This window comes from Dipodomys spectabilis, unplaced genomic scaffold (genome assembly GCF_019054845.1).
Source record: "Dipodomys spectabilis isolate Male_0828 unplaced genomic scaffold, ASM1905484v1 ptg000018l, whole genome shotgun sequence".
NCBI classification, from domain to species: domain Eukaryota; kingdom Metazoa; phylum Chordata; class Mammalia; order Rodentia; family Heteromyidae; genus Dipodomys; species Dipodomys spectabilis.
Window position 1 is genome coordinate 6,823,749 of NW_024870695.1, and position 25,526 is coordinate 6,849,274.

Genomic DNA, 25,526 nt, shown 5'->3' on the forward strand with positions numbered 1-25,526 from the left:
AGTATCAAAATATAGGGGATTTTTTAAAACAAGTATCTATTGTGTATATTTGGATAATGTGCATATTTTGAATATAATTACTGCAGCCAGATAAAACAATTGAATAATAAATATTTGAGCATTTATTTTCCTTTAGTTTGAAGGAAACAAGTAGAAACTACATTTATATGTAAATTCTAAATATTATCTTTGGGTTGAAAATCTAATATTGCAGTATTTTGATACTTGAATTTATACTAAATAGGCCTGGAGTGTTTTATTTCATCTAGAATTGTGGGATTAAGTGTAAAATATCTAGTTAATTGTTATTTAGGAAATTTATTTATTTTAGTGGGAGATGGGGACTTGAACTTGATGCTTTATGCTGATTGGTGGGCACCCTAGCACTAAGCCACGCCTTTGACTCTTTTTTTTATATTCTTTTTGTTTTCTTGCAGTGCTAGGTTGACTCCAGGGTCTTGTTTATGCCATGAGCTGCATTCACATCCTTGTATTCTTAAATTTTAATAGCCTTTAAACAAGGACCTTTCAACCCATTTTGCATTTTTTGTTTTATTTGTTGGTTGTACAGCTTGAACTCGGGTCTAGGCACTGTCCTTGAGCTCTTTTCTTCAAGGCTAGTACTCTACCACTTTGAGCCACAGCTCCAATAGCAATTTTCTAGTGGTTAATTGAAAATAAGAGTCTTATGTACTTTCCTGCCTGGGCTGGCTTCAAACTATGATCCTCATATCTCGTCTTCCTGAGTATCTGGGATTACTGGTGTGAGCCACCAGTGCCTGGCTTTATAAATTTTTATTGTTATTATAAAGGTTATGTACAAGAGCCTACAGTTACCTAAGTCAGGTAATAAATACATTTCTATTTGGACAATGTCACACCTTCCCCGATCTCTTTCAGTTTTTCCCTCTCATCCTCACCCACACGTTGTATACTGTCTAGTCAACATAGTGTCTAGTAAGTATCATTGCTGAATTTGTTTTCCCTTGGTCCCTCCATTAACCTGTGGGTCTAAAACTTTTCAAGCTTTCAAGAGAAACTTTAAAATGTCAAATCAGGAATTTATATACTTCAAAACAATATATATTTCAATTTATATTAATATTTATTTATATATAATATATATATTTATTATCCCCCCCCAAAAAAAAACAGGGTCTCATTCTATATCCCATGCTGGTCTCAAACTTGATATCCTCCTGCCTCAGTGTTGGCATTACAGGTATATGCTATTACAAACTGGCTCCCAAGATTTTTATTTATTTATTTATTTATGAACTGAGAGTATTGAACCCTGGACCTCATGCATGCTAGGTGAGCACTCTTACCACTTGTATTGTGCTTCTGAATATGATTTTGTTTGAATAAAAGGATGTTTAGTAACAAAAATAATAAAAGCCACTTTTTATGTTTATCTGTCCTCCCCAAAATTTTACGTGTATTTTCATAATTAATCAAATGTATATTGTCGTTTAAAATTTTTTTTTTTTTTTTTTTTTTTTGCCGGTCATGGGTCCTGAACTCTGGGTCTGGGCGCTGTCCCTCAGCTCTTCAGCTCAAGGCTAGCGCTCTACCACTGGAGCCACAGCGCCACTTCCGGCTTTTTCTGTTTATGTGGTGCTGAGGAATCGAACCCAGGGCCTCATGCTTGCAAGGCATGCATTCTACCGCTGAGCTACCTTCCCAGCCCCTGTCGTTTAAAAATTTTAATGTTTTTGTGTGTATGCTAGTACTTGGGCTTGAACTCAGGGCCTCAGCGCTATCCCTTAGCTTTTTCCATTCAAGACTGGTGCTCTATTACTTGAGCTACAGCTCTACTTCTGGCGTTTCGGTGGTTAATTGGAGAGTCTTACAGATTGATTTTCTTCCCAGGGCTGGCTTCAAACCATGATCCTTAAAGCTCAGTATCCTGACTATCTAGGATTACAAGCATGAGCCACTGGCAGCCTGCATAAAATAGTGCCCTTTAACTTGAAATTTATCTCAAACCTTGGGAAGGGGAAACAAAGGAGGAGGCTACAATGCTTGATAAGGAATGTACTCATTATCTTGCCCATGTAATTGTAACCCCTCTGTACAGTATTTTCACAATTAAAAAATAAAGTAAAAAAATAATTTAGTTCAAACCAGAAGTCCCATCTTTACTAGCACATCTTTTATGATTATATCATTAATATTACTAATGATAGTATTTTATTTAAGGATAAGTTCTTATAGACAGCTTTAAGCTCAGACGTTTAGAAATGTGTTCATGGTCATTAGCAATATCTCTTGATGGACTGAATTGCATTTTTAAGTAAATATTTTTCAGGGTATTTACATCAGGTTAAAATTTCTATGCTCTTCTGAATCTGAGAATTCTCTGAGAATTCTTTGCTTTCTTCTCTCATACAAAACACAGCAGAGTCCATAAGATTTTTGTCATATCCCATTGTAGTTTTCTTATTGCTCCTAAATCACACACACACACACACACACACACACACACACACACACACACACACACACACACACACACACACACACACACACACACACACACACACACACACACCCACACCCACACACACCTTTAATTTTTCTAGCATTTAGTGTTTCAGATAAGTCCATGACCAGAAGAACGAGGACCATCATAATCTATCTGTTAAATTTTTGTAAGGCTGAACCTATATGTGGGTCTCTATAGTTTTATTCTAAAAATCTGTGAAAAATATGCCTTAATGATTGCCTTTCTCCCTAACTTGACTGATTTCTGGCATTTTTAATATTTTATTTCATTTAATATGAATACCCTTTTCTTTTGAGTCCTGTTAAACATTATTTTTTTATTTATTTTTTTTGTTTTGTGGGGGGGTCCGGTCATGGGGCCTGAACTCTGGGCCTGGGCCTTGTCCCTCAGCTCTTCAGCTCAAGGTTAGCGCTCTACCACTTGAGCCACAGCACCACTTCCGGCTTTTTTCTTTTTGCTTATGTGGTGCTGAGGAATTGAACCCAGGGCCTCAGGCATGCAAGGCAAGTGCTCTACCACTGAGCCACCTTCCCAGCCTCCGTTAAACATTATTGTCTTTGCATTTTCTCCTATTTACTTGTAGCTTGTTTGAATTTCAATTATAGTATTTACATTTTTGTTATTTACTTTCTCCCCTTATCTAATATAATTAAAAAAATTCATCCTGTGTATTTTAAATAGTTTTTTTGTCTTGTATTTTATTTTTTTGTTGATACTGAGGTTTGAACTCAGGGTCTCACACTTCACTCTTAAGCCATTCCCTTCAGCAAAGCTCCTGTTTAGTAAGTATAACTTTTACATTTTTTAGTAGTACAACTAACAGTATTTTACAATGACCTTTTGATTTTTGTAGGTGACATTTTCTTTGTGTTCAAGTGGATATGACTTTATTCAGAAAAACTTTCCTGGGGCTGGGAAGGTGGCTCAATGGTAGAGCACTTGCCTTGCATGCATGAGACCCTGGGTTCGATTCCTCAGCACCACATAAGCAAAAAGAAAAAAAGCCGTAAGTGGTGCTGTGGTTCAATGGTAGAGTGCTAGCCTTGAGCTGAAGAGCTGAGGGACAGCGCCCAGGCCCAGAGTTCAGGCCCCATGACCGGACCCCCCCCCCCCCCCCCCCCAAAAAAAAAAAAGAAAGAAAAACTTTCCTTAGGTCTGTTTTTATTTTTATTTTGCCAGGTCCTGGGCACTGTCCCTGAGCTTTTGCTCAAGGCTAGTACTCAACCACTTGAGCCACAGGGCCACTTCTGGCTTTTTTTTTTTTTTTTTTTCTTCTTATGTGGTACTGAGGAATCGAACCAGGGCTTCATGCATGCAAAGCAAGCATTCTACCATTAAGCCACATTCCCAGCCCCAGGTCTGTCTTTATTATTTTTCTCTGTCTGAGTGTGCAAAGTTGTGTGTTGAATCAGTTCCCAGGTTCTTCCCCACCTCCAAAAAAAAAAAAAAATCCTAGCTAAATTGTAATGTTTGGTAGTGCTTAATCCAAAGTAGCTTTTCTGGACCCCTTCTCCATTGTCTGACTCTCCTAAGACTGTGAAGATAATGAGACTGGGAGTAGAACTTAGTAGTAGAGTTCTTGTCTTAGCATACATGAGGCCCTGGTTTTGATCGCCAGCGCAAGGAAGCATGAAGATGGAAAGATTGAGAAAAGCGGTTTATGTAAAAAACTTAAATCCTAACTTGGTGTTTATTTTACTCCTTGGGCTTTAAGAAACGATTGCTTCCATTTTCTAGAGTGGTATTCTGCCTTTTCTCATCAACACTCTCTTGTACTTCATTGTCTTTTTTCTTCCTTTCTTACCTGATCTTCCCTCCATCCCTTTTTCCCCTTCTCTCCTCTTTCCCAGTTTGCTCCTCTTCCCACCTCTCAGGGCATCATGCATGCTCAGCATAAGTTCTATCAGTAAGCTTTATTCACCCCAACAACCCCTCCCCGCCTTATTGTCTTCTGAAGTTGTTCTCTCTGTTTGGGAGTAGAGTTATAATATAAGAGAATGGATATAGTGGTCAAGGCGAGACCCACAAGGGAAGCTGCCATGTTTTTTTCTAATTGTTTGTGTTTTCGTTTTCTTTGTTGTTTATTTGAGATAGTGTTTTGCTGTGTAGCCTATACTGGGCTTGATTTTATGACTGTCCCACCCCAGCCTCCTGAATACTGAAATTATAGGCAATTGTTACAGTGACTGGCAGAATTTTTGTTTCTGAGTTGGAATATAGACAGTAGGAATTTTCTTATTTCCATTTTGTGAGATGATGGTATGGGTGCATTGGAGGCTACAAACCACTTCCTTCTTAAAGATGAGCTTGAAATCATTAATGTTTATTTTTAATTTTTATTTATCTATTTTTGTTGGCTGTGGGGGGCTTAAACTCAATGGGCACTGACCTTGAGCTTTTTTCACTCAAAGCTAGCCCTTTACCACTTTGAGTCACAGTGCCACTTCTGAATTTTGGTGGTTAATTGGAGATAAGAGTTTCATAGACTTTCCTGCCTGGGGCTGGCTTTAAACCGTGATCCTCAGATCCCAGCCTCCTGAGTAGCCAGGATAAAGGTTTGAGCTACCAGCACCTGGCTCATAGTGTTTAAAAAACCACAAAGTTTTTAATTCTTCACATTTTAGACTGCCAGCAGTTGATTGATTCCATACATTTCATTAGGATTTTGAGAAAATACTTCCCGAGTCAATTGAATTTCATGTAAACATTATATGATCTTTGACTTAGAGTCTTTATTAATAGAGTCAAGTTTTACAAATGTAGTTACATTTTGCCTTTGATAATATAACCTCTAGGATTCTGTAAGAAAAACTAATAGAATTGTGCTTATGGAAATGAGAAATACTTGAAGATGGAAGCTGTTTCACACCAGTCACTTTAAAAATGAGGACAGGCTGGAAGTATGGCTCAAGTATGGAATACCTATCTAGCAAAACTCCAGAACTGCCAAAAATAAAAAGGAAGAGAGAGGGAGGGGGTGGGGAGTAGCTGAAAAGTCTCAAAAATTGAGTATCTTGTAATTATCTTCTGTTTGTGCTTTACTGTTTCAGAAACATTTGTATCATTTGATTGGGGAATAACAGATATTTTCATCATTCAAGGAGGTTATTATAAAGTAGCATTATTTTCCAAGAGTAGAAATTTTTTGTTTAATGCAAGAAGAATAAATTCAGGATTTGCAAGCCAAATTTGACCTTGGGTTAGTGGTTCTTTCCTTCTCTGTTATTGTTGGAGGCTTGAAAATTTCAAAGTTTAGCTCATCCTGCAGGTTTCTGACCACAGCTAAATTAACTGTGTTATTTACATTTTGGCATTCTTGAACTAGGACCTTACTTGTTTGCCCTGTCTTTTGTGGACATGTGTGTGTGCCTGGCTTTTCTGGTGGGAATCATTTATAAAAATTCATTTTTTTTTTCACATTTACTATATTAGAAATAAGAGCTGCAGAAAGAATAAAAGCATGAAGAATATTACATGGTTTAAAAAATTAGTTGTTTTTCTAAATGCTATTTAGACTTTTAAAGTATTCTGTAAGTGCTAGTGTATATTTTGAACATTCATTATAGATTGTTTTGTTTTACTTTATGATAGTTTAATCCTTTGCATAATATTAGATGTAACTGGTTATTGCGAGGAACATTAAGAACATATCTACTTTTCAGGATGAAAGAATTGAAAAAAACATAATGTTAAGTGGTTAAAGGGGTGAATATTTTCACCTTTCATAAAGCCATGCTTACCTCTTTGAATCTAAATTTTGCTTTTGATTTAATAACAGAAGTGATTTTTCTCCCTCCCTAGATGCTATATTTCTGTTAACTTATCATTTTTGGAGCTAATTTAAAAACATTTTTCCATTGAAGGCTAACTGTGATTTGAGACGGCAGATTGATGAACAGCAAAAGATGTTAGAGAAATACAAGGAGCGGTTAAATAGATGTGTCACAATGAGCAAGAAACTCCTTATAGAAAAGGTTAGTGAATAATGGTGGTATCTCAGGGTAATTAACATATATCATTGTGTGGCTCTTTCTTGACTTAGATGAATCTATTCAGGGCTTTATAGGAAAAGACTTCTTGTTTATGTTCTCCATATCAAACCTAGACCTGTGTATGCTAGGCAGGTGCCTTGTCAATGGGCCATGACCCTAACCCAGGTAAGACTTTTTTAAGTTCGTATTCTGTCAATGGAAGTGAGCGCACTTATTATGACTACAATGTTTTAACTATATTTCCATTTCAGAGCTGGTATTTGGAGTGCCTTTGAGTGTAATATTGTGATAATTAGGTGCTCTGTGCTTCACAAAATAATATCATCATGTAATTGTATATAATTACTTGGCTTATGTTTACCTTACTTTACCGTAAAATGGCAATATTTCCTGGAAAAAATTTTAAGATTAGACTTTACAGGCTTGAGCTATACTGGTGGTTACTTTTCTCATAGTCTTTGGAATGCTGTTAAACAGATAAGGAGCTGTTTTTCAGTGCATGTGAAAGGGATTGTTTTACTGAGGCCAAAAATAATAGGTAGAACTTTGCTCCATTTCTTTAATCATTAATCAGTTTAAAAGAGGAAAAAAAATGTTCATTCCTTTTTTGTGCTATTGAAAAATAATAAAGGTAAGTAATACTAGCATATGCTATTATAGTGCATTTATTTAAAGTTTTAAAAGAAACTTCCTGAAATCAATCTGATATAAAATCTGAACACCATAGTACTGAAAAATAAGCATAATTCTATCTGAATTTTCACAGTACTTTGTTCTTCAAGTTCTTATCATAATGTATACTTAGATTTACAAATTAATATATTCAGTGGTAGTAACACCGTTTGGTCATAAACACCTGTTTTTCTCATTTTTTTCTGTTTTAAGCAGTCTTATAATCCTTATTATATAATTAGTTTTTAGTAAATATATGTAAAATTAACAATGTACTTAAGAATCAGACGTATTTAAAGTGTCCTGGAATAAGAATTATGGTTTCCCATAATTTGTTCTTCCAGTTCATGGAGGACTTTCTCACGTCAGGATTCAGAGTTTGCAGCAAAAGAAGACATTGTAGGTTTGGAGCATCAGCCAGGACATTAGAAATTAGCACCAGTTTTCTGGAATAGCTTGCAGAGAAGAAACTAAAGATAGGGCAGTGTCACAGTTGGACATAGCTACAGTCCAAATATCAGATGCTGTAAAGATATAGAGATCAAAGAAAGTTTACCTAGGAAGAACCTGAAGTTCTTCATTACCCTATCATGTCTACTCTGCTGAGCTAGGAATAGATTGTTACCCAAGAAATCATTGCTGACTAACCTGAGATGGTGTATCGTTTGTCAACAGTATTTTCCCAATAATCTTAATTTTTTTCAGTTTCTAAGAATTGCTAATTAAACTCCATTCTCTTTCCTTTTTTTCTTTTGGTCTTTTCCACCTAAGTCAAAACAAGAGAAGATGGCTTGTAGAGATAAGAGCATGCAGGACCGCCTGAGATTGGGTCACTTCACTACTGTCCGACATGGGGCCTCATTTACTGAACAATGGACAGATGGTTATGCTTTCCAGAACCTTATCAAGTAAGTCTTTATGACTAAAAAGAGAATTGGGAAGTTTGCTTAAATTTTTTAAGTTTTCTGTAACTTGTAGTCATTAAGAATTCTGGTTATGGTTGTCATTTTTTAGTTTTGGGTGTTCTTTTTGTTTTTATGGTGTTGGTACTGGGTCTTGAACTCCAGGCCTCTTGGCAGGTATCAGAAATAGTCTGTGAGGCAAGGATCTAGGCAGTAGTTGTGCTGGTGACTAGCGTACTGTTTGTGTTTGTCTACAACTTGTGATCTTGAGCACTCCTTTTTTTAATAAAACCTTTTGTTTTGAAATATTGAGATATATATCTTAAGGAGGGAATCAACATTTAAGAGCCTAAATTTCCAATGGCGTGAATAGTTGTTATTAGGTTAGGACTTAAAATATATACCTTCATGCCTGAAGTACTAGTACTTGACATAGAAGCAGGTGAATTGATAGTGTTAGGCCTACCCGGGCTATATAGCAAGTTCCAGGCCAGCTATCAAGCCAAAGATACCTAGGAAGAAAAGCAGACTTTTGTATTAGGCCAATGATTCAGAGCGGCATCGTGTGATCTGTAAGCATAGGAAGACGGCTAATGATGACCAAAGTACAAGGAAGCAGTCACACTAAGGCATGATACTCATCAGTACCCTGACCAAGAAGTACAAATTGCCTGGCTTCCAGATTTGTGAGAATAGGATCAGAAGATGTTGGAACTCATGATTCCATTATTCACTAAAGCTGTGTAATAACGCAGATGGTGGCTCAAATGGGCTAATTTCTCATACCAGCCTTTGACAGTGGCTATTTATTAAGTAGCAGTCATTGTTTTAAGAAGTAACTGAAGCTGGGCTCTGGTGGCTCACGCCTGTAATCCTAGCTACTCAGGAGGCTGAGATCTGAGGATCGAGGTTCAAAGCCAGCTCGGGCAGGAAACTTCATGAGACTCTTATCTCCAATAAACCACTAGAAAACAGGAAGTGGCATTGTGGCTCAAGTGGTAGAGTGCTCGCCTTGAGCTGAAGAGCTGAGGGATAGCGCCCAAGCCCATGGTGGGGGCGGGGGGGGGGGGGGGGAGAAGTAACTGAAGTGTTTCTTGGTAACAGTATTTTATCTTTCTGCTTAATAAACAATCTAACGCTGAGAAGGTTCTGAAATGTCTGGTAATTTTCCTGTAAGAGCAAATTGAGACCACATCAATAAGATCTGTCACCTTAGATGGATAGCATGTTTTTCATGGGTTTAAGACATATAAATAATAAAATACCTATCTTTTTTCTTGGGAAGTTGTTTCTACCTGGTGTCTATTATAGGACTCTATTTTGTAATGTTTAGGTTTCCCCTCTGCTTCCCTCTCAGTACTAGAGTTTGAACTCAGGTCTCATACTTGCTAGGCACTTAAGCCATGCCTCAGAATGTAGTATACCTATGTTTACCACCATGCCCAACCCTACCTATATTTTCAATACAGATTGAAACTTATTAATTGTAAAAAGCTATACGTAATCAAAACAAAACTCTGAGGCTGAGGCAGGAGGATCATACATTCCAAGGCCAGAGCTAGGCACTTGTGGCTCAGGCCTAATATTTTAGCTACTCAGGAAACTGAGATCTGAGGATTGCAATTTAAAGCCAGCCTGGACAGGAAAGTCTCTGAGACTTTTAGCTTCAGTTAACCACCAGAAAACTGGAAGTGGAGCTGTGGCTCAAAGCGGTAGAGCCCTAGTCTTGAGCAAAAAAAGCTCAAAGACAGTAAAGCCCCTGAGTTCAAGCCCCACAATTGAAAAACAAAAAAACACAAAATTTCACAGCCAGCATGAGCTGTATAACAAGATCCTTTTCAAACAACAAAGCAAAATAGGATAAAAGTAGATTTTGCCATTTTACAAATGATTGGTTCCAAAAAAGAGGATGGGAATAAAAGGTCTGAAAGGGAGAGAGAGACAGGAGCTTGCAGTTTGACTATCAGTTGTAATAGGTGTCTTGCTTGGGTGTTTCACTTGGTAGGGAGCCCTTCCCTCGTAAGGGTGAGTACCTGAGTTCAAACCTCAATATTGCCCCAAAGACTTGTAAATCTTAATTTTTTTTTTTTTTTTTTTTTTTGGTCGTGAGGCCTGAACTCTGGGCCTGGGCGCTGTCCATCAGCTCTTCAGCTCAAGGCTAGCACTCTACCACTTGAGCCTCAGCCCCACTTCTGGCTTTTTCTGGTTATGTGGTGCTGAGGAATCGAACCCAGGGCCTCATGCATGCAAGGCAAGCACTCTACCACTAAGCCACCTTCCCAGCCCAATCTTAAATTTTTGATAAATTTTTAATACACCAATTTAGGTAGCAAGATACATAAATGAAAGTGTCCTTTTCTTTTCTATTCTTTTTTCTTTTTTTGGTTGGTTGTAGGGCTTGGACACTGGGCCTGGGCACTGTCCCTCAGTTCTTTAGCTCAAGACTAGTGCTCTACCTCTTGAGCCACAGTGACACTTCCGGTTTTCTGAATAGTTTATTGGAGATAAGATTCTCATGGACTTTCCTGCCTGGGCTGGCTTTGAACCATGATCCTCAGATCTCAGCCTCCTGAGTAGCTAGGATTACAGGCATGAGCCACTAGCGCCCAACAGTATCTTTTCTTATAATGGAAATTTCTTTCTTTCTTTTTTTTTTTTTTCTAATTTTTTGGGGGGGTCTGGTCGTGGGGCCTGAACTCTGGGCCTGAGCGCTGTCCCTCAGCTCTTCAGCTCAAGGCTAGCGCTCTATCACTTGAGCCACAGCGCCACTTCCGGCTTTTTTCTTTTTGCTTATGTGGTGCTGAGGAATCGAACCCAGGGCCTCAGGCATGCAAGGCAAGCGCTCTACCACTGAACCACCTTCGTAGCCCCCCTAATGGAAATTTCTTTTTGTGTGTATGTGTTAGTTGTGGGGCTTGAACTCTTGGCCTGGGCACTGTCCCTGAGCTCTTCACCTCAAGGCTCTACCACTTGAGCCACAGTGCCACTGGTTTTTTGGTGGTTAATTGAGATAACAGTTTCAAGGTGTTTTCCTGCCCGGGCTGGCTTTGAACCGTGATCCTCAGATCTTAGTATCCTGAGTAGCTAGCATTATAGGTGTGAGCCACCAGCACCTGGCTCATAATGAAAATTTTATTGATTCCAAATTTATAGACCATAAGCTGAATATCTAATCCAAATGATTGGTTCCTTGTTGGAGGTGTGGTACAGTAGTAGATTACCTGCCTAGCAAGTGAGGTCTTAGTCTAACCCATCAACCATCCAGCAAATGAAAAAAAACCTAAAAAATGCTGGGGACCAAAAATGTTTCAAATTTCATTTTTCTTTTACATTTGGGATATTTTATAGACTTTATGGATTAAACATTACTTTCTTTTGTTTTTGTTTTTGTTTTTTTTTTTTGGTCTCGTTATGGGGCCTGACCTCTGGGCCTTGGTGCTGTCCCTCAGCTCTTCAGCTCAAGGCTAGCGCTCTACCACTTGAGCCACAGCGCCACTTCCGGCTTTTTTCTTTTTGCTTATGTGGTGCTGAGGAATCGAACCCAGGGCCTCAGGCATGCAAGGCAAGTGCTCTACCACTGAGCCACCTTCCCAGCCCGGATTAAACATCCTTAAGTCAAAATAAATGCTCTGAAATCTGAAAGATGTAGGGAATGCTCAACCTGTAGATTGTTACAAGAAAATAAGGTATCATAAGAAATACTATACAAGCTGGATGCTGGTGGCTCATGCTTATAATCCTAGCTAGCTACTCAGTGGCTGAGATCTGAGGATTGTAGCTTGAAAACAGCCTAGCAGACTCTTTAACCAGCAAAAAGCCAGAATTCAAGCCTTCCCACAAAAAAGAGGATCAAGCCAGCATGGATGTGTGTATGTGTGTGAGTATGTGTGTGTGTGTGTGTATGTGTGTGTGTGTGTGTGTGTGTGTGTAGGGGGGGATAGGGAGAAAGGGAGAGGGAGGAAGGAAAGGAGCAAGTGAAGGAGGGCAGGAAGAAGGGAAAAAGGAAAAGAAGAGAAAAAGAAGAAAAGAAAAAAAAGAAAAAAGAAAGGACTCAGCTGGGCACTGGTAGCTTTATGCCTAACTACTGAGGAGGCTGAGATCTGAGGATCGCAGTTTGAAACTAGCTCAAGCAGGAATGTCTATGAGACTCTTATTTCCAGTTAACTAGTAAAAAGTCAGAAATGGACCTGTGGGGCAAAAAAGCTCAGGGACAGTGCCCAGACCCTGAGTTCAAGCCCAGGACTGGCATATACACATGCACATACAGAGAATGAAATACTTCAAACTTGTTAGATTTCATTGGCTTTGTCTTTTTTGTTGTTGTTGTTTTTTTGTTTTTTTAGGCCCGGTTGTGGGGCCTGAACTCTGGGCCTGGGCGCTGTCCCTCAGCTCTTCAGTTCAAGGCTAGCACTCTACCACTTGAGCCACAGTGCCACTTCTGGCTTTTTTCTTTTTGCTTATGTGGTGCTGAGGAATTGAACCCAGGTCCTCATGAATGCAAGACAAGCGCTCTACCACTGAGCCACCTTCCCAGCCCCACCCCCCCTTTTTTTTTTTTTAAGATTAGGTGTCACCACATAGGCAAGTGAGAATGAGTTGCAGGGTGGTAATGACTTTCTTGACTTGTATAAGTGATCTGAAGAATCATGTGTTCGGAACTGGGAAGGTGGCTCAGTGGTAGAGCGCTTGCCTTGCATGCTCGAGGCCCTGGGTTCGATTCCTCAGCACCACATAAGCAAAAAGAAAAAAGCCGAAAGTGGCGCTGTGGCTCAAGTGGTAGAGTGCTAGTCTTGAGCTGAAGAACTGAGGGACAGCGCCCAGGCCCAGAGTTCAGGTCCCACGACCGGACCCAAAAAAAAAAAAAAAAGAATCATGTGTTCTTTATTTGGTATCCTATAGACTATGTTTCTAGATGACATTTGAGGAAGACACTTAGAACATTTATACTTTTTTTGTCTTAATTAAATATAAACCTTTAATGAGTTCATACTAAAGTTGTTTTCTTAGCTGTTAAAAGTCAGACAGGTCATAATAGAAATTCGGTATGTTCCTTCTCTTCTGCTTTTAAGATGTTATTAGTCCCCACCCCTCCACCCCCTTTCTGTTACTAATCTCTTAAAGTTATGTCTGTTGGGGAGGAAAAGAAGCTGAGAGTTAACATACTAAGTTTCATTCCCCAAAAAATGTTTCACCAGTTATTTAGCTCTTACACCTTGAAGATCAAGTACAAATCTCTATTTGATTTAAGGAATTTTATTTTATTTTGGTTTGTCAGAGATGTAGATGTCAAGTTACTGTATTTGTTCTGTAGCAATTTTAAGAAAAATTTTGTTTCTCTATGCCAAATCTTTTATATCTCTAGGCAACAGGAAAGGATAAATTCACAGAGGGAAGAAATAGAAAGACAACGGAAAATGTTAGCAAAGCGGAAACCTCCTGCCATGGGTCAGGCCCCTCCAGCAACCAATGAGCAGAAACAGCGGAAAAATAAGACCAATGGAGCTGAAAATGAAACGTATGTTCTTCATTGATGGGAAATGAGACACAAAGCCTTCACCCCAAACTCCCAAATACAAATACCCTGTTGAATGTCACTGGAAACAGTTAGAAATTACAGATATTTCTAGGGTTTCAGATCACTTTTTAACTCACATTAATGGATTTGTTCAATGCATGTAAAAACCATATAAAAATTAAATGATTTTCTTTGAGAGTTTTACTGAGAGGGAAAAGTAATCTCACTTCTTGACAGCATGATTTTAGGCCACCCATAACAAATATTATGTCAGTAATAATCACTATTTACGTATGACTCTAGGTCAGGGTAAACTAGTATCATCTTACCAGAATTGCCTAGCTACTACTTCAGACTGAAGAATATTCTTCATTGGTCATCAGTAATTAGCTGAGATAGGAAGGGTAGGATATCCTGAATATAAATGCCTTCCTTTTCCATTTTTTTTCTCCCTTTCTCTTTTAGTTGAAAGTAAACTTTATTTCTAAAGGTAGGCACATAATAAAAAGTATTACATAGCTTATTAATATGCCTTTAAAAATGTTTTCATATCAATTCCCAAAACACACTAACTTACAATCCACTTCAGAAATATTACTTGTATTATAGCATTAAAAAAAAAAATCTCAGAGCTGGGCTGGTGGCTCACGCCTCTAATCCTAGCTACTGAGGAGGCTGAGATCTGAGGATCGCAGTTCAAAGCCAGCCCAGGCAGAAAAGTCCATGAAACTCTTATGTCCAATAAACTACTCAAAAACTGGAAGTGGTGCTGTGGCTCAAGTGGTAGAGCGCTCACCTTGAGCTGAAGAGCTGAGGGACGGTGCCCAGGCCCAGAGTTCAAGCCCCACGACAGATTCTTCTGTTCCAGTGACAAAGATGGTGTAACACCAATCCTCAACCTATCCATACTTGATATGTTGGGAAGTCTTTTCTTTGCATTCATTTAGTAAGTCTATGTTAAATGTTTGTATTAGGCCTTTTTTAGGGACTGTAGAGTTTAAAGATACAGCCCCAATTTTAGAACTTCAGTTAACTTAGGGGAAGTCTTAGGATTGAAGTTCAGGAAAGTCCATGAGTCTTATATCTTATCCACCAAAAAAAGGCCCAGTACACACACACACAAGGCTCGGTACTGGCAAAAACACACACACCCCCCAAATAGGCCCGGTACTGGCAAACACACACACACACACACACACACACACACACACACACACACACGCAAAACCACACACACGCAAAACCACACACACACACGCAAAACCACACACACACACACGCAAAACCACACACATACAAATAGGCCCAGGCACTAGTGCCTGCAATCCTAGCTTAACTATGGAGGCTGAGATCTGAGGATCACAGTTCAAAGTCAGCTTGGGTAGGAAGGTCCATGAGAGTCATCTACAATTAGTCACTAGAAATCTGGAAGTAGAGCCATGCCTAAAAGTGTTACAGTGCTACTCTTGAGCAAAATTGCTCAAGGGCAGCACCCTGAGTTCAAGCCCCATGACCAACAAGAAAAGTTAACAAATTATGTTTGGAAAAGATTTTCATATAATTGATTAAAATATAAAGTATTTTCTTTCAAAAGTCCAAATAGGAGCCCAGATTTGAAAACTTCTCCAGATAATTAATCTTACAATTTATTTTAGCTACAGAATAACAATTGGAATTGACTGTAGGCCATAGTGTATCAGTAGGCAGTTGCTATCTGGAAGGCTGTGTAAAATCTATGCTGGAATGCTTTTAGTCTAGTTTTTAATAAAGAGTGTCTGTGACTTGGCTCTTTCACTTGACCAGAAGCCAAAGTAGGTCTTTGGAGTGGGACACATTATCTTGATCTCGCATATAGAATCTGTTACATTTGAAGAGAATTCTTATTTATAAGTTTTCATTTTTCTTCCCCTTTTTTGGGAGGGGAAATTTCTGCCGTTATGAAGTAAAAATGTAACAGTCCTATTGAATGCATTAGTTCTTAACTTGTTTTTTGCAGACTCTTTTTTTTTTTGCCAGTTCTGGGCTTGAACTCTGGGCATGGGCACTGCCCCTGAGCTCTTCAGCTCAAGGCGAGCGCTCTACCACTTGAGCCACAGTGCCACTTCTGGCCTTAACTTGTTTTTTGAATTAAACCTCAGAGGCTCTTTTATAGCTTTTCCTGCTGGGAAATGCTGTGTTTCACTCTTTCTTCTGCTATTTAGAATATGTCTAAACAGTGAGGTCTAAACTTTGAAGTATTACGCATATGCTTCTAGAATGTGAAGCAGGCAGATGGAGAAGAAAAATTGCACATCTTGTTCATTCTTGAGATATAAGAATGTGACTGGATTATATGGAACATGCAATCAACCCTTTGAGAATTGGTTTAAATACCATTTTCAGCATTCTTTTAAAGTTTTTATTAAATAGACACAATGCTTTGTTGTTCTTTGTTCCTCTTTAATTTGTTGTGCTTTGTTTCAGGAAATTGAGTTAAAGGGTTAATGTTGGTTGCCCAAAGTCTCATTGCCAGAATCCATATCCTCAACTCTAATTCTCTACCTTATCTTTCTCCTTGCTATTATAAAATCAAAACCTAGGAGGTTAGATGTGATGGTATATATCTGTAATCCCAGTTACTTGGGAAGAATAGGAGAATCATGAGTTTGAGGCTAATCTAGGCTACAAGGCAAGGCCCTGTCTTTAAAAAAAAAAAAAAAAAAGAGGGGGGAAACAGGAAACAAATGTCTTAGGAGTTACCAAGAATAATAAAATTCTTTGACCTATTTGGGCCTTAAAATATTTTAAAATAATCCCTCTGAGTTTTTGCCAAAGTATAGAACAAAACTAATTTCATAAATATTGTAAAAATTTGGCTCACAGTTTTTTCCATGGTTTACAAGTTAAACTTTTAGCTTTTGAGTCTTCATTGTATGTTAGAAATCATAGGGGTTTCTTGTCAGAAGACTGCAAAATAACCTTTTCATCTTTTTTTGATGTTATTGTTGGTCATGTGGCCTGAACTTAGGGCCTGGATGCTATTCCTGAGCTTTTTTGTTCAAGGCTAGTTTTCTACAACATGGAGCAACAGTGCCACTTCTAGTTTTTTGGTAGTTAATTGGAGATAAGAGTCTCACGGACTTTTCTGCCTGGGCTGGCTTGCAAGCTTGATCCTTAGATCTCAGCCTCCTGAGTAGTTAATATTACAGGTGTGAGCCACTGGTGCTCAACTGGAGAACAAATATATCTTGTGGCACACTTGAGTGTTCCTCTTTAGACACATTATTTCAACTAATTTATTGAATTTTCATTATTTTTCAGGTTAACATTAGCAGAATACCATGAACAAGAAGAAATCTTTAAACTCAGATTAGGTCATCTTAAAAAAGTAAGTTAGCCTGTAAACCTCTGATTAAACACATGGGGTGGGATGCAAGTGGTTATAAATGTATGAATGGAAGGAAATAAGGTATATTCCAAAGAGAACTCAAGTTGTGTCATTGCTTAGAAAGGTAAAGTCAAAATCCAGCAAAATAAGTACCAAGAAGTGGGTTCTTGTGAGAGGTGGGAGAGGGGGAGACAAATAAAGAGGAGATAGCAGGGACAATGCAGAACTGAGCCATCAGTCCAATAAAAATGAATAATTATTAAAGACTTTTTAAGAAAAAAAAGTAAGTATAATTGGAAATTCTTACCAGAAAAAAAAGTGTGATTTCTACTTTACTTCTGACATAGAATCTATTTGGCCATTTGGGCAAATATAATAGCTTCATATCACTGAATAGCTACTCTTACTATGTGTAAGGATGGGAATTATTTCTTTAGATTTTTCAGGTCAATTCCAGCCTCCCAGTTAGAGTACTTTTTTCCTCAATGGACACTAATTAGTAGATTAATCTGCCTATATTATAATGCTATATAAGTGGCTGTCCCTATACTAGAGATTAAATATATGGAGCAGAGGGTTCTGAAGTTGATAGTAAGACACTTGTGCTGTTTTAAATAACATACCAGCTCTTATTTTTTTTTGCCAGAAGTAGCTATAGAGAAGACATTATTATGCCAGTTTAACAGTTGAGGATTGATGTTCATTGAAAGTTACTTTGAAATTATAAACATTGGCTACCATACCAGCCTAAAATTTTTCTTCTTTTTTCTATCCTTCCCTCTCCCCCCAATATTGGAGATAAAACCTAGTGCCTTGCTGGGTGCTGGTAGCTCACACCTGTAATCCTAGCTATTTTAAGAGGATCATGGTTTGAAGCCAAACTAGACAGAAAAGTCCGAGAGAATCTTATCTCCAATTAATCACCAAAAACCAAAAGTGAAGCTATGGCTCAAACAGTAGAACACTAGCTTTGAGCAAAAAAAAAAAAAAAAAACCCTCAGAGACAATGGCCCAACCCTGAGTTAAAACCCTTGGACTGGAACACAAAACTATCCAAACAAATTAGGTCCTTGAATATGCTAGGTAAGTATACTACTACTGAACTAAATCCCCATTTTCAGGATGTGCTCAGTTTTTAAGTTCAGCAGCCTATACTTTTTATTTTTTATTTATTTATTTTATTTATTTTTTTTGGCGGTCATGGGGCTTGAACTCTGGGCCTGGGTGCTGTCCCTCAGCTCTTCAGCTCAAGGCTAGCACTCTACCACTTGAGACACAGAGCCACTTCCGGTTTTCTGGTGGTTTATTGGAGATAGGAGTCTCACGGTCTTTCCTGCCCAGGTTGGCTTTGAACCGCGATCCTCAGATCTCAGCTTCCTGAGTAGCTAGGATTACAGGCGTGAGCCACCAGCGCCCGGCAGCCTATACTTTTTAGAATAATAGTGGTCAGTAAGCATTTAATAATTGCTGCTATTGGTATATGTGTGTGTTTACTTCATATATTAGTTTTCATATCTTTTTTTTTTCCAACTGGGTTCTCAGATTATAAGTTAGTGGAACTTAAGACACAAGTATAAAGCATACTAGAGAAAAGAACCCAGAAGGCAAACCTAATTTTTGTAAAAAGTATTTTTTACATGCCCATATGTAAATGCAGAAAACATTTGTGAAGACTTACTTAAAACTGCTTATATCATAGGGATTGAACAAGAGAGGAGGGAGTAGAGGATTTAATCTTATTAGTGTGAAATATTTTCCTTTAGTTTTCACAAGAGAAATATGTTTCATTTTTTGGAAATGAAAATGTGAAGTTCCCTATATTCTAAGTTTTCTTTCCTTTTCAGGAAGAAGCAGAGATCCAGGCTGAACTGGAAAGGCTAGAGAGAGTTAGAAATCTACATATCAGGGAACTAAAAAGGATACATAATGAAGATAATTCACAGTAAGCATCTTGGGGTGTATTGGAGTGGAGGTTGCTGAGCACTTTCTGACATGAATGGTCTAGAATAGTATTTTTCCTTTAATACAAGTTAAGTATATGATTTTCATGGTATATTTAGCTCTTTTGTATGATTACAGTTTTGTGAACACAATTATGATCTGCTTTAGCTTAAATATATGAATATATTTTACATACTAAGTGTGTATATATATGTATATATACATATGTACATATGTATACACATACACATGGCATTTTTACACAAGTAGAAGTTACTAAAACTATAGCATTGCAACTCTAAATGGTTGGGATGTGTATTATTCCTATTACGTATGGAGCCTTGAAAAAGGGAAACATGGGCCACAGAAGAATATTAGGTTGAGATGACCTCAGTTTCCAAATGACCCTTCAGGGCCATTAGAGTGTTGAGATTTTAAAGTAAAACTTTTAAAATTCCCATTAACTAGCCAGCACTATTAGCTCACACCTGTAGCTACTTAAGAAGCTGTGATGTGAGGATCATAGTTCGAAGCCATTCCAAGCAGGAAAGTCCATGAGACTCTTATGGAAGTGGAGCTGTGACTCAAGTGATAGAGTGCCAGCCTTGAGCAAAAAATCTCAGGGATAGCCCCCAGACCCTGAGTTTAAGCCCTAGGACCAGTACCCCAGTACCTCCCAAAAAAGAATCCCATTAATTATAAATTAATGTCTACTTTTATTTATGTCATTTAAAGGCCCAAATATGGGAAAATTAGACTAAACTGAGAGAGATCTTACCACTTACTATTCTTTCCCACATATTTTTGAGTTTGAAGCACTTTTCACATAGTCAAAAGCTTCTTGTTTGGCCATTGTCTTGTTTGGCCCACTCCTTTGCCAAGTGTCAAGTATACCAGTACCTGCTATTCACAGAGATCTTGTGTATCAAGCATGGTGCTAAGTGTCTACATTCTCACACATGACTCTCATGATTATCATTTTTAATACACAACTAAGAAAATAAGCTTAGAGAAGTTAATTTGACCAGGAATCCATAACAGATGTAACCAAAGAGTCAAAATTGGATCTATCTAATACAAACAACAACTTTATTGCATTTGTTGTCTCTCCTCCCAGGCAAAATACAGTTAAATTAAAATACAGTAGTTTTGGGATTAATAGAAATGTTGTTTTAAGATCGGGAAAATGGTTTGTTAGATTTTGTCTCTGCGACAGATTACCTGTGAAAACTAGGCAGAAAGGATTTATTTTGGCTTATTTTTTTCAAGTCACTTGGCATCATTGTTTCTGGGCTCATTTGTGTTGAGACACAGAACATCTTGGCAAAGAATTTATAACAGAGCAATGCTACGCCTCATGACAGCTGTGAATGAGTGGTTAGAAATAAGATAAAGCCCCACCCAGGAACCTATTTTCTTCCACTAGGCCTCATCTCCTAATAGTCCAATTGCCCTCATGATCCTCTTTTCCATCATGACAGCAGTTTAGGGACCACACCTTCAACACGTGAGCCTTTGGAGCCATTTTCTATCTGTTGTATAACATATATATATATATATATATATATATATATATATATACACACACATATACATATATATATATATATAAATATTTATTTTTACCAGAATATGCCATTTCTTTATAATATTGTTAGACAACTGATTCAGGGTAGGACCCTGTTTCGTTTTGTGCTACTAGGGATTGAACCCAAGGTCTTACACATATTAACAACTGTGGTACCATGTATTTATATCCCTAGAGCTTGTTTTTTTGGGACAGGGTTTTACTATGTAAGCCAGGCTATCCTTCAATTCATGATTGTTTGCCTCTGCCTCCTGAGTACTAAGATTATAGGCAGACACCATAGGTAGAAATCAAATCTGTAGAACATGCTGGTATCATAGACATTCTTCTTAAAGAGAAAAAGATGAACTGGATAAGGTGGTACATACCTATAACCTCAGCACTTGGGAGACTGAAGCAGAAGGATCATGAATTCAAGGATAGTTTGAGCTACATAGTAAGACTGTCTCAAAAATAAAACAAAAATACAGAGGAGGAAGGAAGAGAGTCAGAAATAGAGAAATGACTACATAGAATGTGTAGTCATTATAATTATCCATTTTTAAGGGAGTAAATACCACCTTTGAATTTTACTCTATATAGTTTTGAAATGGTGAGAGCATGTGATTCTTAAATGGATGGGAAGAGTTGAGTGGTTTTGAGAATTCCTGCTCTACTCCAAACTACTCCTTCTCACTTTGTAGCAGGAGAGGTAGCAAGAATGATCAAGAAAGTCAGAAGATCTGCTGATTGTGGCTACTTAGACCTTTGGCTCTGTAGCAATCATTGTTCATTGTAATTTTACTTCCTCTTTGAACCATGAAGCTTTGTGCTCAGAGTTCAGTGTGTTGGTGTAAATTGTCAAATGATCAGCAGCCGCTGTAATCGAGTGTATATTGTGTGATATTTTGGAATTTTTGGCTAATGAAAGGTTGTAGTCCTTGACCTCAGAATGTTACATGTTCCCTATTTCCACAGATTTAAAGATCATCCAACGTTAAATGACAGATATTTGTTGTTACATCTTTTGGGTAGAGGAGGTTTCAGTGAAGTTTACAAGGTAAGTATGAATAACCCAGTACAAGGACAGAATACTGGCTATCACTAGTGATAACAGTAGGTTGATATCCACTAGCTAGAATTTAAAACCTTAAGAACCTGTCTCTTTAGGAAATACTTCCAATAAAATTTAAGAGACTTTTCAACTTGGGAAAATTAGTAATCGATATGTCAGACATATTTGGCTTTGGTACTGGCACTGAAATTTGAACTCAGGGCCTCCTGCTCTCGCTTAGCTTTTTCTACTCAAGGCTGGTAGCTCTTCCCCTTGAACCATATATTACCACTTTTAGTTTTGTGCTGGTTAATTGAAGAGTCTCTTGCATTTGTTTGCCTGGGCTGGCTTCAAACTTTGATCTTCAGATCTCAGCCTCCTGAGTAGAAAGGATTACAGGTGTGAACCACTTGTGCCTGGTCCTTCTGTTGATTCCCCCCTCCCCCCCCCCCCCCCCCCCCCCCAATCCTGGGGCTTAAACTAAGGGTTTAGGTGCTGTGTCTGAGCTTTTGTGCTCAAAGCTAGTGCTCCACTACTTGAGGCCCAGCTCCCCTTCTGGCTTTCTTTATGGTGATTAATTGGAGATAAAGAATCTCATGGATTTTTCCTGCCCTGGCTGGCTTTGAACAACAATCCTCAGATCTCAGCCTCTTGAAGAGCTAGGATTATAGGCATGAGGCATTGGTGCTTGGCTCCTCCAATTGATATTTTACCAACTACAGATGCACATATTTCTAGCATCTGGCTATAAAATGCAGAATTGGCTTACTAAGTGGTTATTGCTGTATAGCTGTTATAATTCTGTTTACTAAGGTATAATCTTTATTATGAGGTGTGTTTAGATCATAAGAACTTTTTTCTTATTTATTTTATTTAAAATTTTTTGGTAGTGCTAGAGATTGAACCCATGGCCTTGTTTACATGGTAGGCAAATGTTCTACTGAATTATATCCTTAGCCTGAGAAATCTTTTGAGTAAATAAAAAGCTTTCATAAAATGTGGTGTTTCACTGGAGATCAAACCTAGGGCCTCATACATGCTAGAAGCATTCATAACTGAACTACATATTGAGGCTGTTTTTCTTTATTTGTTAATTTATTTATTTATTGCCAGTCCTGGGACTTGAATTCAGGGTCTGGGCACTGTCCCTGAATTTTGCTCAAGGCTAGTACTCTACCATTTGAGCCACAGCTCCACTTTTGGCTTTTTTGGTAATTTATTGGAGATAGGAATCTCATGGACTTTCCTGCCCGGGCTGCCTTGAACCACGGTCTTCAGATTTAAACTTAAGAATCTAAGGGTAAACAAAGGAGGAGGCAACAAAGCTCAATAAGAAATGTACTCATTACCTTGCCCATGTAATTGTAATCCTTCTCTATACGGTATTTTCACAATTAAAAAAAAAAAGAAAAATCTAGCCAGATGCCAGTGGCTCATGCCTGTAATCCTAGCTACTCAGGAGGCTGAGACCTGAGAATAACAGTTCAAAGCCAGCCTGGGCAAGAAAGTCTGTAAGTCTCTTATTCCAGTTAATCACCTGAAAACCTATAGTGGCTCTGTGGCTCAAAGTGATAAAGTACTACTTAAAAAAAGCTCTTAAGGACAGGGCCCAGGCCTTGTTCAAGCCCCACAACCAACCAAAAAATAAAAATAAAAAATAAAAAAGGAATCGAAGAATTCATGCTAAAAGAATTCTTTAATTAACTTCCCCCTTTTCTTCCTAAGAATTCTTTAATTAACTTTCCCCTTTTCTTCCTGAGTTAAAACCATACTCTTACTGTGCCTAAGCTATTCACCCAACTCTTCAGGGGCAGGGGTGTTTGTTTATGAGATGGAATCTTGCCAACTGCCTGGGCTAGCCTCAAACCACAATCCTGCTGGGTGTTAAGGTGACTAGCTTTAAGCTTTGCATTTACCCTGCAAATAAGGATAGAAGTAATAGCAGGGCTGCCTTTTGTTTTTGGATGTTTTTTATCTTAATAGACACAATATACCAAATACCAAAACATAGAGTTTTTTGAAACAGCTAAATTCTAGAAAGTTGCATCCTGAGGAGTTATTTTTCTCTAGGAAGCAGGCAGTGTGAATCCTTCCTTCCCGCCGCCCGCCCCCCCCCCCCCCCCCCCCCCCCCCCCCAGTTTTGGGGCTTGAGCTTAGAGCCTGGGTGCTGTTTCTGAGCTTCTTTTGCTCAACGCTAGCACTCTACTGCTTGGGCCAGTGCCACTTCCGGCCTTTTCTGTTTATGTGGTACTGAGGAATCAAACCCAGGGCTTTATGCATGCTAGGTAAGCTCTCTATCACTAAGCCATACTCCCAGTCCTCCTCTGGATTTCAGCAGCAGGAAGACTTTCTGTTGCAGCATGTAAAGTCACGGGGTCCACTGAGGGGCTAGAGACAACCTAAGGGAGAAAGGTCTGAGATGAAGAGGGTGCTATTCAAGAAGGAGTATTACTAGGAAGAGTGGGGAAGGCATGTGCAGGCTTTCTGCTTGTAGTGTTTGCTTGGGTTTGTCTTCTAAACCCCTTGGTGCCAGTGTGTCTGGAGACTTCTAAATTATCTAATCACAAGTTTCAAGATGATTGCAACACTGAAGGAAATACGTGATGTGTTGTCATTTGCTGCTGTTTTTATTTAATAATGTATTCTGGACTTTGTGCTTATCTGTTAAATAGAAGCTTCAGTTAATTCCCAATCATTCTTGTTAATGTTTATTTAGAATACAATCTATTCCTTTTCTTTATAGGCATTTGACCTAACTGAGCAAAGATATGTAGCTGTGAAAATTCACCAGTTAAATAAAAACTGGAGAGATGAGAAAAAGGAGAATTACCACAAGTAAGTAATACTAAAGTATCTGCTTTTTTTTTCTAAATTTAATAACTCTAGTTTGAACATTGTGTCAAGAGATTTAGATGTTTGTTTTATCTTCCTAATTAACCTAGGAGAGTGAATATACTTTGCTTCTTACTGATAGAGAAAGTATACACACTATTGGAGTAACAGTTCACTGGCTGAGTTGTCAACCTAGAACCCATGCTCTTAACTCCCTTTTCTATTGTGTCTAAAAAACAGCTACAATGAAACCATTGTTGCTAATCTAAAAAAACAACTAAGAGTGTCCCCTAATGGTCTGGGGACCCTGGGAGACTGGTAGCTCAGTCATGTAGTTTTATAGGAGATGGTAGGGAAGGGGACTTGTAGTTTGTCTCTGTGTATGCGCTTGACTTATTCAGCCCTTAGTGCCATACTCCTGCCCCAGTATAGTTTGCCCATCTCAAAATTGTGGGTGTTCCCTAACTCCCTGTGTTTGCTTCTCTTCAGAATGCGCTAAGTGGAGCCCTCCTCTGTCCTTGGGATGAAAGGTTTCAGAGGGTGGTGGGTTTTTTTTTTGTTGTTGTTTGTTTGTTTTTTGAGTGACTAGTTGTTAGATATGCAGCTGTGAATTTCTTTGTTCCAGTGGTATCAGGTTTGTCTGCAACTGCCTCTGGTTCATTTGCTTTGAGAGCCCCAGACTTAATTTTCCTTTAGGTTTCCCACTGGGCTGACCTGTGTTTGTTTCCATGTGATAGGTACAAGTATTGAGTGAGACAGGTCTTGCCCCTGAAGGGAGGAAACAAGCTCCTTTTGATAGAAGCAAACACCTCTTGATTATAGAGACAGCTCTGTGCTTTTCTCATAAATAATATTTCAGGGTCAGAGGTAAGGAGAGCAAAAAGCCTTTTAGTTGACTTTTGAATCTTAAGAGAAATTCTAAGTATTTGTCTTAAGTCAGTTCTTGGGACCTTAAACCAAAACAAATCTTGCTTCATACCTGTTGCTTATCAGGGATTCCCCACACACCATTTTTTGAAATTGAGTGCTGTGATTCCAATTCAAAGCCTTGTGCTTGCTAGACAATCCATCTGAGAACTGAGCCTCACTCCTCACCTGTTGGCAATGGGGCCCAACTCTGGACTCCAGAGAGGTTTTGTACAACATTAAAAGAAATCAGGATTAACAGAGGTAGG

The 25,526-nt window shown here is 38.4% G+C and overlaps 1 protein-coding gene across 3 annotated transcripts in view; it reads left to right on the forward strand.

Moving 5' to 3' along the window:
• Positions 1-25,526, forward strand: part of Tlk2 (tousled like kinase 2) — a 104,381-nt gene that overhangs the window by 55,083 nt on the left and 23,772 nt on the right. For all 3 annotated transcript variants that reach the window (XM_042673653.1, XM_042673651.1, XM_042673652.1), the window contains exons 10-16: positions 6,373-6,483; positions 7,945-8,081; positions 13,438-13,590; positions 16,891-16,957; positions 18,802-18,899; positions 21,444-21,525; positions 24,263-24,354. In XM_042673653.1, coding sequence (XP_042529587.1) covers positions 6,373-6,483; positions 7,945-8,081; positions 13,438-13,590; positions 16,891-16,957; positions 18,802-18,899; positions 21,444-21,525; positions 24,263-24,354 — 740 coding nt within the window. The remainder of the gene's footprint in view (positions 1-6,372; positions 6,484-7,944; positions 8,082-13,437; positions 13,591-16,890; positions 16,958-18,801; positions 18,900-21,443; positions 21,526-24,262; positions 24,355-25,526) is intronic.